Consider the following 17564-nt stretch of genomic DNA (forward strand, 5'->3'; position numbering starts at 1 on the left):
TTTTGCAGTCAAAATATAGACACAACATTGTACTCAATCTCTCCCTATTGCTTACTAAGTCCCTTGGCTCCAATTATCGCAAACCAAAGCAGTGCAGCCTCTCCCTTTTAGTGTCTAAAAGCAAAATAGCACCTTTGATGAGGCAGAATCCCCAGCAAACACAGATGGCAAACGATCGCCTCGGCCTATCTTCTGTGGGAACCACCAACATCCCACCAAACCAGGCATCCCCTTCTGTTTATTCAATCAATTATTTTGGTTTTAAGACAAAAGCCTTTCTTCAGACCTTCAGTGCAGATGTTGTTTTGGGGAGAATTGTTTTTTGAGTACACTGTAGCCGACACTGTAGCCGAACGTCATTAAAACATTCCCTCTAAAGTTTAGCGGTGGTATGGATAAGTAATGGGTCAACGCCTCAAATTGAAAAGATGAAGGCTGTAACACTTTCTTGTGTTCAATACTATTAAGAAATCCAATTAGAGATTGTTAATATAAAACCGATTTATACACACAGTATACAGATATAATAAATTTACATGTATACATTTACATGTATACATATAGAACAGGAAAAAGTTATTTGTACTTTCAACAATATGTACAAAGTCGCAACATACAGTATTAACAGTGAAAATGAAATATATAAAAATAGGCACAACCTTTATACAACAGTGAAAAAGAACAGAAATGCCGAACTAGGGTCTTGCATATCAGCCATATGGAGTGATTATGTTTATACGTTCTATTGTGATAAATAATTCCAAGTATACACTTTGTTTTTGTGAATTTGAGGATAGAAATTATGCAAAAAATATAAAAATATATATTTCTAGTCCTTTCTTTCAACCCATTACAAAGTGAAGATGTAGTTGTACACAGAGGAAGACTGAACATTCCAAACAGATAGTTGACAAATCCATCACAGTGCAGAGGAACCCCCCAAAAAAACAAGGAAAATCAATATGCATTTGTAAAGGGGGTTTGTGATTGATAGGTACCAAACGCCTCTTATTAAATCCATGCATCACTCAAACGATGCCATTAATTCTCCTGCGCAGCCTCTCGCTGCGTTAGGACCGAGGGTCCGTGACAGAGGAGCTGCAGCCCTCAGGTGCTGATGGGGACCGCTCCGTCCGACTCGTCTACGCAGCCTCTTTGTTTGTGCCCAGAGTACATGCCGATGAAGGAGCCGTCCTCGTCGAAGGTCCCCTCACCGTCAGCGTAGTCCACCAGACTGTCCTCACTGCCCCTGCCCCCGCCCAGGGATCGCAGGCTACCTTTCAAAGGCTCCTCGTCGCTGTCGCACGGAGAGAATTCCTTTTAGCGGAGAGCGAACACACGGGTACACACGGATGCACACACATACACAGATACACTCACAAAAGCAAACACACACACACAGAGAAGAGGGTGGATCAAGCAGCGAGCGGGTTGGGAAGGGAGGGCCCACTACAATCACATCACTTCACTAATTGCTAATTGCCAAGGCTTCAGGACTGAAGGCAATTTCAAACCTTTTTAGAACCAAGGATGGAAATTGCCAGAGTGAGTCTGAATCTGCACAGAGAGAGGGAGAGAGAGAAGGGGGAGGGAGAAAGAGAGAGAGAGAGAGAGAGAGAGAGAGAGAGAGAGAGAGAGAGAGAGAAAGAGAGAGAGAGAGAGAGAGATGGGGGATGGAGAGAAAGAGAGAGAGAGAAGAAGAGAGAAGGAGAGAGAGGGAGATAGAAAGAGAGAGAGAGAGAGAGAGGAGCTAGTTGCATGCAATCCCAGACAAACAGCCTGTCATTCCTGGTATTCCCACCGGGGCTGCATGCGGGCCAAGGAGATTAGATGCCAATTTAAAGACTGGGCACCTGGCCAACTCGCAGGTGTCTCACTACAAGACAGAGGGTGACCTCAAAACCAAGGATTTTCTCATTCCCTCCTTACTAATACCCAAGCCATCAATGTTTGGTAATGCCTTTCTTTATCTGTTCACAGTTTAGTATTCATAACAAGGCGTGTTCCTTGAAAGGGTTGGCTTATGGCGTGTCTTTGACGCAACATTTTGTAACGTAGCTTGAAAAGCTATCCAATAACCAGCCACTATGCCTTTCAAATGCTTATCAAACATTTCGGCTGGAATATTAGGCACCGATACAAAGTGCGTACATCTCCATATCAGTCTCTTTAATAAAGGATTTCCATTCGCCAAGCTTATCTATCCTATTTTTCCTCTGCTTTCATCCAGCCAGCCACATAGACCTTATTGGAAACGTTATCAAACCAAGCCCTCTTTCTTTAGCAATTGCAGTTCAGATAAGTGGGTTTATCTTGCTGTGAGACTTCCTGTTTCTGAGTGCAGCCCCCCACGGTGTGACTAACCACACTGAGATAAAATGGCTGCCGAGTGCTTTCGAGTCCCGGCTCGTTTTGCGTCTTGATGCGAGTCCAGCTCTCCCTCTCTCTTTCTGTCTCTCTTCACCTCTCTCTCCCTCTCTCACTCACCCTCTCTCTAACCCTCTCTCTACCTCTCTCTATCCCTCTCTCACTCCCCCTCTCTCTAGCCCCCTCTCTACCTCTCTTTCTACCTCTCTCTCCCACACTCTCTTCCCCTCTCTCTCCCCCTCTCTCTATCCCCCTCTCTACCTCTTTCCCCCTCTCTCTCCCTCTCTCACTCCCCCTCTCTCTAACCCCCTCTTCCCCTCTCTCTACGTCTCTCTACCTCTCTCTCCCTCTCTCACTCCCCCTCTCTCTAACCCCCTCTTCCCCTCTCTCTACGTCTCTCTACCTCTCTCTCCCTCTCTCACTCCCCCTCTCTCTAACCCCCTCTTCCCCTCTCTCTACGTCTCTCTACCTCTCTCTCCCTCTCTCTCTCCCCCTCTCTCTAACCCCCTCTTCCCCTCTCTCTACCTCTCTCTCCCTCTCTCACTCCCCCTCTCTCTAACCCCCTCTTCCCCTCTCTCTACATCTCTCTACCTCTCTCTCCCTCTCTCTCCCCCTCTCTCTGCCTCTCTCTCTGCCAGGGAAGGGAGGGACGGGCCTCCCCTGCTCACAGACAGGGAGATGGCAACGCATCACTGACTTGTGATGACTTGTGGGTAATTACATTTGTCTTGCCTCTGACCCCTTGCTTGCTTGGTTTTGGGGCAGCTGGGGAAATTGTACTAAGAGAGAGGCTTTTGTCCTACATGTGTCTGGAGCAATCACATTTTACAGCACACCTAGGGTTTTACAGCACATGGAGATACACACACACACACACACACCAACTACTGTAATACACCATACAGTATCACTACTATGGAGAATGGTGTGTAGACTGATGTCTACTACCTACACACGGCAGGATCTAGCCCTTTAACTCTTGTACACTTTGATCTCTGGGCTGATCCGGAAAATGGGCATGCATGAAAGGTTGTCTTCGAGGACAGGAGACATAAACAACACACATCACCATCAAATCCTTGGGACTTTGAAATTAACCTTAGCATGGTGCTGGAGTCAAAACTGTTCATTTAATTCAATATGAGAACATGCTGACACAGGATCTTCATCAGACTGATCAAAATGTTGCCGGGTTTTATATTAACCTGACTTATTCCTCTGCAGAAGACAATGTATTTATAAGATACTGCCGCAGCATTTTCCAGTGTTTTGACCACAAAACCATTGCTTAAAGAACATATCATTACTTCAAATATTAAAATACACACATAGAGTGTACTGCATACCAACAGTATAACATTGGATTTGTTTTGTGGAAGCATTTTACAGTTTATCCAAAACATGGGGACCAGTCAGCTGTCTCACCTGTATTCACAGGTATCCTCATTTCCTCCCTGAGACTCCTCGCCTGGGTTGAGATCCTCCTTTTCTTTCACTGTGAAAAGAACACTTCCAATTTACTGCAGTTGTACGGCAGTGATACGACAGAGTATTTTCACCAGAATGTTCATCTGGCAGGTGTTCACCACACGGCTACTACTGTGGAAGAAATTTAGATTTCCTGTGTGCTTACATTATTCACTAATCAACAGAACTAGAGTCATTGGATACTAGTTAGTATGTTCTCATGTAAGCTTGCTATTAATAAGAGTAGATTGTGTCTATGTGTCAGGGTTAATAGATGTTTGAGATCAAGAGAAAGTACTGGCTAAATGGTCCTTGTCATGACTACAAGGAGAGCTCCAACTATGAACTCTGTAGTTTGAGTGGTCATGTGTTGGGAGCTGTGAATCTCTTTCTCTGAGACTATTGTAACGTCATTACTGCCTGACTGTCACTATCTATGTTTACATTCTTGTGCCCTATAAAAGATGGTCCTCTGTCCTTCAGAGCGGAGAGAGACTTGATTGAGACCTAAGCCTGGGGTTGTGTTGTCATTTATTGTCAGAGGTCTGGTTTTCTCTCCCAATCTGCAGATTGATAAATACTTATTAAAATCCAGAACTCAACTGAACTTAGTCACTCCGTTTATGAAAAGACGGACAAAACACTTTCTTCATCACTACTTAAACCGAAGGACTTTGGAGTCCTGAAGTCTTTCCGAGGAAAACCTGCATTCTGGGAAGTGTTACACTGTAATGGTTGTTGTGAGTTTGGAACAAGGCTTTGATGCTTAAACTCCAAACTTAAAGAGTAACGTTACTGAAAACAAACATGGACAAGGTCAAGGAAACATCTCAGAAGCCCACTTGCAAACATCTTTGCCAAAATGTACCAATTCGAAGGCCAGGTTGACTGTGACTGTACAAAACTATATCCAACAGCTTGAGTAAATATGATTAAAAAATAATCAAGGCTTCCCAAAGAGGCAGAAGAGAGGCAGGAGAGAGGCAGAAAAGAGGCAGAAGAGAGGCAGAAAAGAGGCAGGAGAGAGGCAGAAGAGAGGCAGGAGAGAGGCAGGAGAGAGGTTTCATGAAAAGCATCAGACGGAGTAGGAGGGGATCCAAGGGGCTGATGAAATATTCAGGATTTCATGTCAACAGCAAACCGCAGGCGAGAAAGTATGGGGAAAGAGAAAGGGAGAGAGAGCGGAAAAGATAGAGAGGCAGAGAGAAAAGAAAAGAGAGCGAGAGAGAGGCAGAGAAAGAGGAGGAACGGTATGCGTGGCAGGAGAAACGCAGGCAGGATCTTTGTGAGTGCCGAAAGAGCTGAAGATGCGTCGTTGACGCGAGCACAAAAGGCAGAGCGAAGCACCCGGGGACGGCACAGGTGAGGGCGAGGAGCAAACAAAGCCCAACAACTCCTCCCTCCCTCCCGCCTGACAGGCCTCGTAATCAGCAGAGGAGAGTGGACTCCTGCAGGGTCTCCAGGAGGGGAGAGGGGGAGTCTGGAGGTGTTAGGGGCTCACGGCCTGGAACACTTCCTGACAGGAAGTGTGTACTTCTTAACAGGAAGTGTGTACTGTGTCCCTAAGCCCCCAGGAGTGCTTGACCGAAGCGTCCTCTCGTTCAAGCACTTCACTGTCCGTTCACCGGGGCAGAGCGTCCACATGCGCGGACACATGCACAGCCAATGCCCATGAGGAGACGGGGTCCTCATGGTTGGAGTTGAGGTCCGTTCGGTTTTCACTCAACAGCTTTAGAAACTGAAATTCCAGTCATTATGTACAAGTCTAAATAAGTGTTTAGTCTAAAGTGTTTGACTTAAAAGTCAGCTACCTTGAAGGAAGTCAGCAATTTTGTTTGTATAGATTTTTTGTTGTTGTATGTCAACGAACAGTTTCTTTCTTGAGTAGGAACGAAACCGACCCCAACCCTGCTGATGTTGAGAGACCAACCTGGGTCGCTGGAGGGCATGTCTGGCAGAGGCGAAGGTGGGGTACCTGCGTATTTGCCACCTTTGTTTCTGCGGACAAAGCAGGCGGCGAGGGCGGCGAGGGTGAGGAAGGCCACGGCACACATGACCCCGATGAACCAGCCCTGGGTGGAGATGGCATCCTGAAGACCTGCTGAACCTGCAGCCAAGACCACACCGGTTATTAGGGGTGGGAATCTTTTGGTACCTCACGATTTGATTCAAATCGATTCTTGGGGGTCACGATTCGATTAAAAATCGATTCACGATTTTCCCAAGATTTAAAAAACAAACAAATACATTTAAGAATATATACATAAAAATGTTTGAAATAATTGTGAATCGATCTGAATCGCTAGCAGACTGAATTACATCAACTCACACACACGCACACACACCACCCCTGAGTTTCCTCCTCGTTACATTTGTCAGACTTCTGAAGGAATAGGTAAGTACGGGCACAAACAGATAGACATTCTCAGCAGACCTGTCTCTGTTCATGAATGTGGAATGAAGATGTTGAAAATGTTGTTGACGTGGTAGTGGGGTAGTGTGTGGTGATGACAGGGCACTGGGGAGGAGGTTGGGTAATAACAGTTGATGGCTTTTGTGCAAAATGGCTCAGAACAATCTCATTTCTCACCTTTGACCCTTGTCTGGATAACGTCTTCGAAAATACTAGCATTATCGAGCAAGCTCTTGACCATGAGGCGAATAGTGTACACCGTCCCTGGTTCCAGCCCTTCAATTACGTGGAAACTCTTAGAAGCGTTTACGACCTGGGACAGACGCCAGCTCCCTTCACCTGTAGTGCAGGCATCGGCGGTTAGCATTTCCTACGGCTAGCACGACGAAGCATAGCTCCACATAAACAAGCCACTGAAAAAGGTCACCACGGAAACAACCTAGTTCATGAGGTTTCTTTTTGAAGAAGAAGAAGAATGGGAAATTATTCAGAGAGAAAGGATGAGTGAGTTAATAGGATGACTTGAGACAGAAGCTGTCAGTTCATGCATTTGTTATCTGTATATTTTGACAGTTACAGTTGCATGCGCCCACTACTTCATAAGAAGAACACGCTAGCGTCATGCGTTTTCAACAGTTATCAGCGCTGAGCCGCGAGGACAGAGAGCTGCTTACGATTATTCATATAAGCCACGTAAAGCCGAGAGTCCTGTTGCTCCTCCCTGGTAGTCCAGCTGATTTTTGCGAAGGTGTCACTCACATAGGAGCTTATGTTCAACAGGGCTGGAACTGATAAAGAAAGAAAGGAGGGGGGGGCAAGAGGAAAAACATAGAAGACAGAGAGAAAGAGAGAGAGAGAGAGAGAGAGAGAAGAGAGAGAGAGAGAGAGAGAGAGAGAGAGAGAGAGAGAGAGAGAGAGAGAGAGAGAGAGAGAGAGGGAGAGGGAGAGAGATAGAGAGGGATGGAGGGATGGAGGGAGGGAGGGAACCGAGACAGCAGCAAAGAGGATTAACAAAGGCAAATAGGATCCCAGCAAGTGCAGAATAGGGCAGCCACCAGCCACCCTTCAAGGAGACAGCTGAAAGCCCAGGCAGACCAGTCCCGATTGTGTGAAGTTGGATTTAGTTCATACCGAGAGATACTGCGGAGAGAAGTCATGCGCTCCGCCACAAGCTAAGCTGACATTCCAGACACCCCCTCAAACCAGAACATCAGGGAGAGATTGAACTACCTTGTGTCTTGAAATACACAGTTTTAAGATACTTCCAAGAGTCCAACAAAGCAGTGTCTGTCTTGTGATGGTAGACATGAGTGTGTGTATACCTAGTCTGGACAGAGGGACTGTTATAGGGACAGTGCTGGGAGAAACGTTCGTCCCTGAAATAAAAGAAGAATGGTAATCTTACGTTCCTCTCGAACAATTCGCTTGATCAACAACCAATCAGTTCTAATCCTGTGTTTGTCTAAGTGAAACCACAACAAAATTGTTTTTTTAAGGCGGACTGTTGAGTGTTGGGAAAGGATGTAGATTTCTGTCCCCAAAAAACAATCATAGCCCCTTGTTTGAGTAATAAAGAAATCAACCACTGATTGTTGAGATTTGATCGCAACGGATATATTCATTGGCCTAATTTCCTTAATCATTAAAAAGAGAAACTGAAATCCACTACCACTGCAAAGGAATGGGGGAGGGGGTAGGGAATCGAATTAAATCAAGACTACTTGAGGATCACCAGGGATGTTCCTAGTTTTGGATTACATAAAACTATTAAACTATTAAGCAGCTGAAGAGCTATAAAGGGACTCTACAGCTAAAACTGATACCCTACTACTACCATAACTACTACTGCCATAACTACCCCTTCAACTACCATAACTACCCCCACTACTGCCATAACTACCCCTACTACTACCATAACTACCCCCACTACTGCCATAACTACCCCTACTACTACCATAACTACCCCCACTACTGCCATAACTACCCCCACTACTACCATAACTACCACGACAACTACCATAACTACCACTATCTACTACTACTACTACCATTATCTATTATTACCACTACTACCAATATCTACTACTACTACTACCACTATCTACTAATACTACCACTACTACTGATGTGCTGCTGCCCGTGTGTCCGATACTCCAGTGTGTGACCAGCTCTGATGCCTTGGGTGAATACCTACTCCACTCAGTGGGGGACACAGCTGGAGATGGGGATGAATCTTCAGAGAGAGAAGAGTTCAAACAAGACACTGTATTACTGAGGCAGCCAGGCACCAGGCACGTCCTGTATCACACGCTCACACACACACTCACACGCACACACACACTCACACACACACACTCACACTCACACACACTCACACACACTCACACACACACACACACACAGACACACACACACACACACACACACTCACACACACAAACTCCAGTGGCACACAGCTTCATAGCAGCATTTTTCAATACACACGTGCATTCTTGAAAGCACACACAGTCATACCACAATCCAGCTCACTGTTATTCAACTCACAATCAACTCATCACTCCCCTCATCACTGGGGCTAATAAGAGGAAGTATAGCCTTTAAAGACAGTAGCCTAGCCCTCATAGATCTTTAAAACAACATTCAGATAAACTAAACTGGAGCTGCAATTGGATTTCAGGAGAAACAGAGATATTTTCTTTCAGTCCAGCATGCAACACATTCTTTATCTCTTAATCTTATTGGAAGTCAGACAGATAAATACCCTTTTTCAGACAGAAAAAAATGGTTTTCCACTAGTTATTGTCCAACAAACGGTTGGACCACTGTGCCACTGTCCTTGTGAGGAAACTCTCAACTTCCCTTTTCACCACAGCAATCTCAATCAGTCTCCCTCCCGACACTCTCCCAACAAAAATGCAGACTGCCGTTGCTTCAGTTGCCACGACGGCCAAGGTTAGGCTGGACGTTAAATCCGCTAACCACCGTTGCTGTGGTGAACCGGCAGTTGAGCAAGTTCAACATCGGATGTGAAATGTTTCAACTCTGTCAGTCCATCATCCCTCATTAATATCTCCACACCCACGGTGCCCCCAGCTCTCATACTGCCACCCATAAATCCAGAGGGCTGCGCTCTGACTGACTTGCCCCACAGGCAGGGCTCTGTAATGGGCCTCTCTATCTCCACCGAGACGCCCCCCTCTTCCACCCTCCGTACAACCACGATCACTAAGGCCAGCTCTGATGCCTCAGTGGAAACAGATCTGAATGGGCCACCCAGGAGCTAAACAGGGTAGAACTCATCATTTACAGACACTGTATATATTTGATCAAGATACAGACAAAGCTAGTGTTAATGTTTAATAGCAACCTTTCGACTAGAATAATCCACTTCTCTTTCACCAGCTCAACAAAGACTCTTTAACTATAACATACCACACTCAAGGTATAACATAGCAAACCTGCTTCCTAAGCCACAACCTACAACCTTTAACTGAAACCCCTGACATGTCACTCACATGCTAGGACTCCTATATATTTACATTTAGCAGACACTCTTATCCAGAGCGACTTACAGTAAGTACAGGGACATTCCCCCCAAGGCAAGTAGGGTGAAGTGCCTTGCCCAAGGACACACCATCATTTTGGCACGGCGGGGAATCGATCCGTCAACCCTCTGATTACTAGTCCGATTCCCTCACCGCTCAGCTATCCTGACTCCTCCTCCTCCTCCTCCTATTCATGTACTAGTACTACTGCTACTACTACTCATGCACTGACGCTACTCTTTCTACAACTACTCCTCATATACTAGGGCTTGTCCTTCTACTAAACCGGCTCCCACAGTCTCCCACCCTTGGCCTTGTTCTGAGACCCCAGGAGGCCCACTCACGTGCTGAGGTCAGGGTGCTAGCCTCCTGGGACAGGGCAGGTCCGCAGCCTGCCTGGGTGCAGGCACTGAGGTGGAGGCGGTACAGGCTGGCTCTCTCGAGGCCCCGGAGCAGCCACTGGGTGGTGTCCGACCCGCTGATCTTCACCTCCCTCAGGTCGCCCACGTCCAGAGTCTCGTTAACTATGGAAGACACGTCAGGTTAGATGTCTCACACGACTGGAGCAAAGCGGTCAGAGGCCAGGGAGGAGAGAGGAGGAAGAGGAGGAAATGGAAGAGGAGGAGAGATGGGAAGGGACAGAGGAGGAGCAGAGGGATGAGGACGCACAAAAGGAGGAGAGAGGAGAAGAATAAAAGGAGAAGGAAAAGGGTGCAGTATTTTACAGTTGGTGGATTTACAACTGTCCTGAGAGCTAACCACACCACTGGCAGTAACACTGGGACCGTGACATCTGCGTAGAACGTACCGGTGCCCTGGTGGGTACCTGTGTTCTTTAGTCCTTCCCAAGGACGAAGTGTGCTGGTAGGGCCATATTTCACCACCACAACCTCTGAGCAGGTGTGGAGTTCGACATCATCCTCCAGATTAGACTCTCTAGTCTCACGCCACATGTAGTCACACCTACGCTCATTTGCTGATTTAACATGCACACTTTTTTTTGAGCAATGTATATGTTGTTTTCGAGGGAGTGCTCTGTGTTGGTGTATGAGGGTGGTTAGAAGATGGCTGAGGAAAAGTGGCAGGAGACTGCCTAGTGTTCAGACGTTCTAGGGTTCTCGGCTAGACAGAGTCAGTGGGAGCTGGAAAGGCTATGTTACCTCCCCACACAAAAATCTCAAGAAATGTCAGACTTAAAGACCAGGTGCTATAAAAATGAAATGGCTGTAATGAAAGGATCTTTCTTCCATTCTTTCACTCCCCCTCTCTCTCCCTCTTTCTTATTCTTTCCCTCTCTCTCCATTATTATTTCCCTCACTCTCTCTCCCCACACCTCTCTCTCTCTCCTCACCCCTCACTCTCTCTCCCCACCCCTCTCTCTCTCCCCACCCCTCTCTCCCTCCCTCTCTCTCTCTCTCTCCACCTCTCTCCCTCATTCTATATCTATCCTTTTACCTCAGTCTTTTACTTTTCTTATCTCAAGTGAAGAAAGGTGTGGACAACTTGAGTCATTCAACTTGAGCTTGTGAGTCTGTGAGTGCAAAGTGAAAGTGTGGTAGCATGGGGAGATATGACGACAACGTTGTAAGAGCCGTGTAGAGCAGAGGTCTTCAACCCTGGTTCTCAGGGACACCCTGTTCTGCACGTTTTAGATGTTTCCCTGCTCCAACACACCTGATTCAAATGAATGGGTCGTTATCTAGTTATGCAGAGGCCTGCTAACGACCATTCATTTGAATCAGGTGTGTTGGAGCAGGGAAATATCTAACACATGCAGGACAGGGGGTCCCTGAGGACCAGGGTTGAAGACCTCTGGTGTAGAGAAAGAGGGAGGCTTCAAACCAACACAAAGCAGAAGTATAAATGATGATGTAATGACATTCATCAGTTGAGAGTTGCACCAAATGGCTTTCGCAGTGTGGCACCCTAAATTGTGAGAATGGGGTGTGCAACAGCTCCATCTTGTGTTCATTCCTATAGTACCACTTCAGTGGCTATATTCTTAGCATGTAAAGACATGTTCAGTTCTGCATGAATGGGGTTTACTAACAGTATAGTGATATTTTGAGCATGTATCATTATGGCCCAGTTCCCAGACATGGATTAGACCCAGTACGAGACTAAAAACCTTTTCAAAGAAGATCTTCATTGAATTTTTTGGTTACTTAAGGACAAGGCTTAGTCCTTGTTTGGGAAACTGGGCCTAAAACGGTGATCTGTGGGCATACCGGGCTGGTAGTGGAGCAGGTATCCTGTCAGGATGCCGTGGGCCTGAAAGGGAGGAGCCCACACCAAGGTGATGGAGTCACTCTGGGCGTTTGATGCTGTCAGAATGGGCACCTGTTCAGGAACTGTCAGAACACACAAACAGCATGACACCTCATCATCACCACCTATAAGCGCATAATCCACAGAGCTTTGTTTTACTGGATCTTACTGAACATTTTAAGCTCTTACAGCAATGGGTTTAAGAGCTGAGATCTTTTTAAAATGGAAAATAAAATGGAAAAAGTTAAATTCCTGAGGAAATTCCTATTTGTTTTTTGTATTTAAATTTAGCAAATGCTTTTATCCAAAGCAACTTCCGAAAGAGAGCTTTACAAAAGTGCATAGGTCACTGATCATAACAACGAGATAGTCCCAAACATTTCGGGTAGCCAAAACATGAAGCATGCACTGTGAAAACGTAATAAGTCCCAAAGGGCAGAACCATAAGAGCATGTTGTTGAACAAGTTACAATTAAACAATTTAACAACATGAACCTCAAAAAAGTGCAAGGGTGTACCTGTGGAAAGAACAAAAAACAAAACAAAGCAAGCAGCTAAAAATATATTACACAGCAAGTACAGTAGTTTTAAGTTTGAGTTTTAAGTTTGAGTTTAAGTTCTCATTTTAAAATGAGAATAGTTGCTGATGTGATTATATGAATAATAAATGACTATGATAATAATAATATTGATGTAACCGATATCAATAAATAACAAGCCACAACACAGGCTTGACAGACCCGGCAGGCCTTCCCATTTCCCTCCACAAGCCTCACCTCCCTCTGGAGTCTGGAAGGTCACGGGGTCGCTGCTGGGTCCGTTGCCCTTCTTGTTGAACACGTTGACGGTCAGACGGTACTCGGAGTAAGGCCTCAGGCCAGGGACCAGGGCGTGGCTTCGGTTCCCTGAGAAGGAGAGGGAATACTTCTCCTCCTGGAGTCTGTCAGGGTGGAGGAGACTCCACCTTCTCGTCCAGTGAACCTGAGAGAGAGAGAGAGAGAGAGAGAGAGAGAGAGAGAGAGAGAGAGAGAGAGAGAGAGAGAGAGAGAGAGAGAGAGAGAGAGAGTGTGACAGAAAGAGAGGGAAGGAGGGGGGAGGGAGGGAGGGAGGGAGATAGGAAGAGAGAGTTGGAGGGGGAGAAAGAGACAGGGAGAGGGATGGAGTAAGAGAAAAATAATGAGAAATGAAAAGAGGGAGGGGGAAGGAGATAGAGAGTGAGAGTTAGAAAAAGGGATGGAGGGAGAGAGAGGAAAAGAGAGGGAGGGAGAGATGGACAGAAAGAGAAACAGAAAAATTAAATGGGGAAGAGATAACAAGCAGAAAATCAAGTCTTCTGGCCTCAAGTGTGATATTTTCCCTCTGATCACATTGTAACACTCCAGCTGTCTCGACACCACGTGTTCAATGCATCAGATACAATCACACTGCATCTTAATGACGCTACTCTAACACTTGCATACAGCACTTATGTGTCTTTGTGTGCGACTATGTGTATGTGTTTGTGTTTGCGTGCATGTGCGTATTTGCGCATTGATGTGTGTGTGTGTGTGTGCATGTGGGTGAGTGGATGTGGATGTGTGCATGTGGATGTGTGGATGTGGATGTGTGCATGTGCATGTGGATGTGGATGTGTGCACCCCCTCACATTATAGCCCCCCATGTGGCCTCGTACGGTTGCCTGGGGCACCCTGCTCCAGCTGACCCTGAGCAGCGTGGTGTTGACCAGCTCCACCGCCACGTCTCTGGGGGCGGCCGTCGGCACTGGACATGGCAGAAACACATCATTACACACACAAACACACACCTACACGCTACATACAAACAGACACACACATCAACTGGCCGTACACACACTCATTAACTTACTTGCACTCTGACCATTCATACAAACACACACTCATACAGAAACTAACCAGGCACACACACACACACACAAACGGACTGATTCAATGACAAGTAAACAACACTGGAGAAACATAGCACAGCAAACACTGACAAGAGACGCAGTGTTTGCCGATACCGACACACAGTAACAGACCACTGACATGAACCAGCAACTACAGAGGTAGGGACCCTATGAGCCTATAGACACACAAGACAAGGGTCACAGCTTCTATACGTTCAGATTTCTAGGATACTCGACCTTCCTCGGCTTTCTAAACATCTGAGACTGGCACATACAGTGGAGGTAGCTTCCTCTGGACACGTCTGATGAAGAGGAGGATGACTACAGCACAACTACAGTTACCCATGAAGAAGAGGAAGAAACCTAACCTGAGACATTATCCCGGACACAATGCCAAAAGACAACTGAAGGCAAAAATATGGAATGGGACAGGATAGGGTTAAAAAAATAGGGAATATGTCAATGAAAAACAGAAGCTCAAAATGTAAGTGTAAGAAAAAGTATAAACTACAAAACATGTGAATAGAAAAAGACAGAAAGTGATGTACAATACATTTAAGAAACGCTGAGAAGAGTTTCAAACAAACGTAGTTCACTCGACACACAACAGCCATGTCATAACCAACAATAAACTACAAAAAAACACTAAACATCCTCTCATGGTGAGTTTGTCACTCACCATCTTCCCCAGAGTACCCGGTCACCACTTTTGGTTCCGGGCCCCAGCCATGACTGTTTCTGCTCTGGATCTTGACCTCGTAGGGGACGAACGTGGGTGTGTCCTTCACGGAGAAGGAGTGCCTCTTGACCAGGTGCTCCCTCCACTCACCCTCCACCCCCAGCCTCCTGTAACTCAGCTTGTACTCCAGGCCTGGACCGTTGTGTTCCACTGGCAGCAGGGGCTGGGACAGGGGAACACATACAGAGTGGAATCAATCCATAAATCACATTTCACACAAGTGAATGCAATTCACTGTGCTTTATAGAGCAGCCGTTCATGACCTTTTCCACTTTGCGGCCCACTTTGCATAGCTCAAATATTTTTGCCGCTGGCCAACACATTCATTCACTTAATTTGAGATTATCACACATGTTTAACAACACCACGGTAGCCAAAGAGTACGCTTTGACAGCTAAATGTATTTGAGCGATCAAAGAAGACAGTGTCCATCAGCGCCACAGTAAGCACACATTGTAACCTTCTACCATGGCCAGGCCAGGTCTAAAACTTCCGGTGAAGTTAGAAAAGTGACTTTTTAATAACCAGAACAGGTTGTTAACCAAGAGTGGCCCACAGGTTTGGAATCACTGTGAAATATTATGCCAGTAAAGTACAATAACCTCCGTGTAGTAATTATAAGGGAATAAGAAAATATTGTGAGGACAATCAACAAGTATCTAGCTATCAAATGTTATATCGTCCCAAAATATACTATATAATCCTCTTGGTATGAAACCTATATAACAGTTGGCTCACCTCCCAGCTGATGTCCATCTGGTGAGGCAGATGGCCTTGGATTCTGATGTTTTCTGGGTTCTTATCCGGCGCTGTAAAGAGATTTCCTGCAATCATGCTCTGACCTCCAAACACAGGGCTCAAACACGACTCATATGATGTGTCATCATATCAGACAACACCTGGCTAACATCTACAGTTCCCCCACTTTCAACACTTTACCATTTATCCGTTATTGATTATACATTTAACCATTATGTGGTTATGAATAGGTAATAAAAAAAAAAGCTATACCGTTTATAGAACAGAATTCAACATGTATAACAGTATTATATAGAGTTAATCATTTGAGTTCATAGAGCAATTGGACAGGGAACAGTTCCAACCTGCAGGGAAGGTTTTGAATCTCTCCGTGGGCGCACTGGGTGGCCCCTCTCCGATGGCGTTGACAGCATACAACCTGAACTGGTAGTCAAGGTTACCCTGGAGCTCCAGAACCACCGTTGCCTGGTTACCGGGCACCCTCTGTAGCTGTCGCCATTTCCCAGGCACCCACTGGTTCTCTTCGTACTCCACGACAAACTCTGTTCTCCGCAGTAATAGTACAATGTTTCAATGTGTGAGTGGACCGTCGCTATCTGGGGGTAACGGTGCCTGTAGGCTGTGTTGTGACGGGCCTGTTCTCACCGCTAACTGAGCTGTTGTGCTCATTTCCAGGCACCCAGGTCAGACGGACGCTCCTGGTTTTGTGTTCAGACAGCTTCAGATCCTCCGGTGCATCAGGAACATCTGAAAACACACATTGACGTTAGCATAATGTAGCGACAACGTTAGCATGACATCGCCACAACGTTAGCACAACGTTCCCTTGATATTACGGCTGTGTGACAACTCTATTTTCTTTGTCTTCTTGAGGGTTTAGGTTGGTTGAGGGGCAGTTCTATGGGCGTATGTGAAGCCCTCTGTGACATGCTTGCGTGTAAAAAGGGCTATACAAATACATTCGATTTGATTTCTGAAGCCTTGTTGTAACAGATAACAGTGTAACAACATCTACTAAAGGTTATCAGCTAATGAGGTTGTCTCCACGGTGTAGTGTGTCTCACCCAGCACGGTGACTGTTGCCGAGGCGGCGTCCTGGTCTAAACTGGTCATGGCAGTGCAGGTGTATCTTCCCTCGTCACTCTGGTTCACATTGACGATATGCAGCGTTCCATAATCCACAAAGTACCTGATCATGAAGGGATCAATACAAATACATATCAGATGTAATCAAGTGTGATCTCTGTAGTACTATCTCCGATTGAGGTATTGTCTTTGAGGCCTTTCTATATTTTTATGATTTCCTCTACTTTCAGTATAATTGTTTGGAGAATGATCCAAAAATAAAATACGTACAATACACGTACAATAATTTGTATTTCTTCTGAGCAATGTAACCAATGTCATCATCAATTTGAGTCATACGCCTGTTTTACGAGACAACAGTGATCTGGATGAGAATCTGGATGATAATCCCACGAGATCAGTGGTTCTCAACCCTGTCCTCAGGGACCCCCTGTCCTGCATGTTTTAGATGTTTCTCTGCTCCAACACACCTGATTCAAATAAAAGGGGCGTTATCTAGCTCTGTAGAAGCCTGGTAACGAACATGCATTTGAATCAGGTGTGTTGGAGCAGGGAAACATCTAAAACAAGCAGGACAGGGGGTCCCTGAGGACAGGGTTGAGAACCACTGCACTAGATAATCCCCTTTACCTGGACTCCTCGGTGAAGGCCACGGGTACCCTCTTCCCATCCTTGGTCCACACCAATTTATAGTCCCTCAGCAGGGTGGAGTCATACTCCACCTGGCACTCCAGTTTTGCATTGGTGCCACGCAGCACCTCCAAATCCTCAGGGGGTTGGACTATTCTAGTAGGTTCTGAAACAAGCACATGCATCGTCCCCGTAAATCATACGAAGCCTGAGACAGCTACTTGCTTGTTGGCTGTCTCTGAGTGCCTTGTTTGACCCTCTGTGGATGGCCATGGAGATGTGTGCGGACCATTAAAACAGCTGTCCAGGGGTGGTTAACATGGAGATGTGTGCGGACCATTAAAACAGCTGTCCAGGGGTGGTTAACAGGTTATGTGCACGCCC

The 17564-nt window shown here is 46.0% G+C and overlaps 1 protein-coding gene across 4 annotated transcripts in view; it reads right to left on the reverse strand.

The window, feature by feature from the left end:
* Positions 1–483: 483 nt before the first annotated feature.
* chl1a (cell adhesion molecule L1-like a) overlaps positions 484–17564 on the reverse strand; it is a 39992-nt gene continuing 22911 nt past the window's right edge. For 2 of the 4 annotated variants that reach the window (XM_084680935.1, XM_084680934.1), the window contains exons 14-26: positions 17181–17346; positions 16529–16653; positions 16110–16211; positions 15809–16006; positions 15444–15514; positions 14646–14868; positions 13706–13821; positions 12837–13041; positions 12021–12143; positions 10137–10316; positions 5765–5941; positions 3793–3862; positions 484–1297 (exon numbers count right to left, since the gene is read on the reverse strand). In XM_084680935.1, the coding sequence (XP_084537061.1) occupies positions 1108–1297; positions 3793–3862; positions 5765–5941; positions 10137–10316; positions 12021–12143; positions 12837–13041; positions 13706–13821; positions 14646–14868; positions 15444–15514; positions 15809–16006; positions 16110–16211; positions 16529–16653; positions 17181–17346 (1946 nt within the window). In that variant the 3' untranslated portion in view covers positions 484–1107. Of the gene's footprint in view, positions 1298–3792; positions 3863–5764; positions 5942–6424; positions 6587–6921; positions 7036–8441; positions 8481–10136; positions 10317–12020; positions 12144–12836; positions 13042–13705; positions 13822–14645; positions 14869–15443; positions 15515–15808; positions 16007–16109; positions 16212–16528; positions 16654–17180; positions 17347–17564 lie in introns of all 4 variants that reach the window. The other 2 variants (XM_084680937.1, XM_084680936.1) reach the window with 2 other exon arrangements.

This window comes from Hypomesus nipponensis, chromosome 18, assembly GCF_054491055.1.
Source record: "Hypomesus nipponensis isolate SF chromosome 18, ASM5449105v1, whole genome shotgun sequence".
Lineage (NCBI taxonomy): Eukaryota > Metazoa > Chordata > Actinopteri > Osmeriformes > Osmeridae > Hypomesus > Hypomesus nipponensis.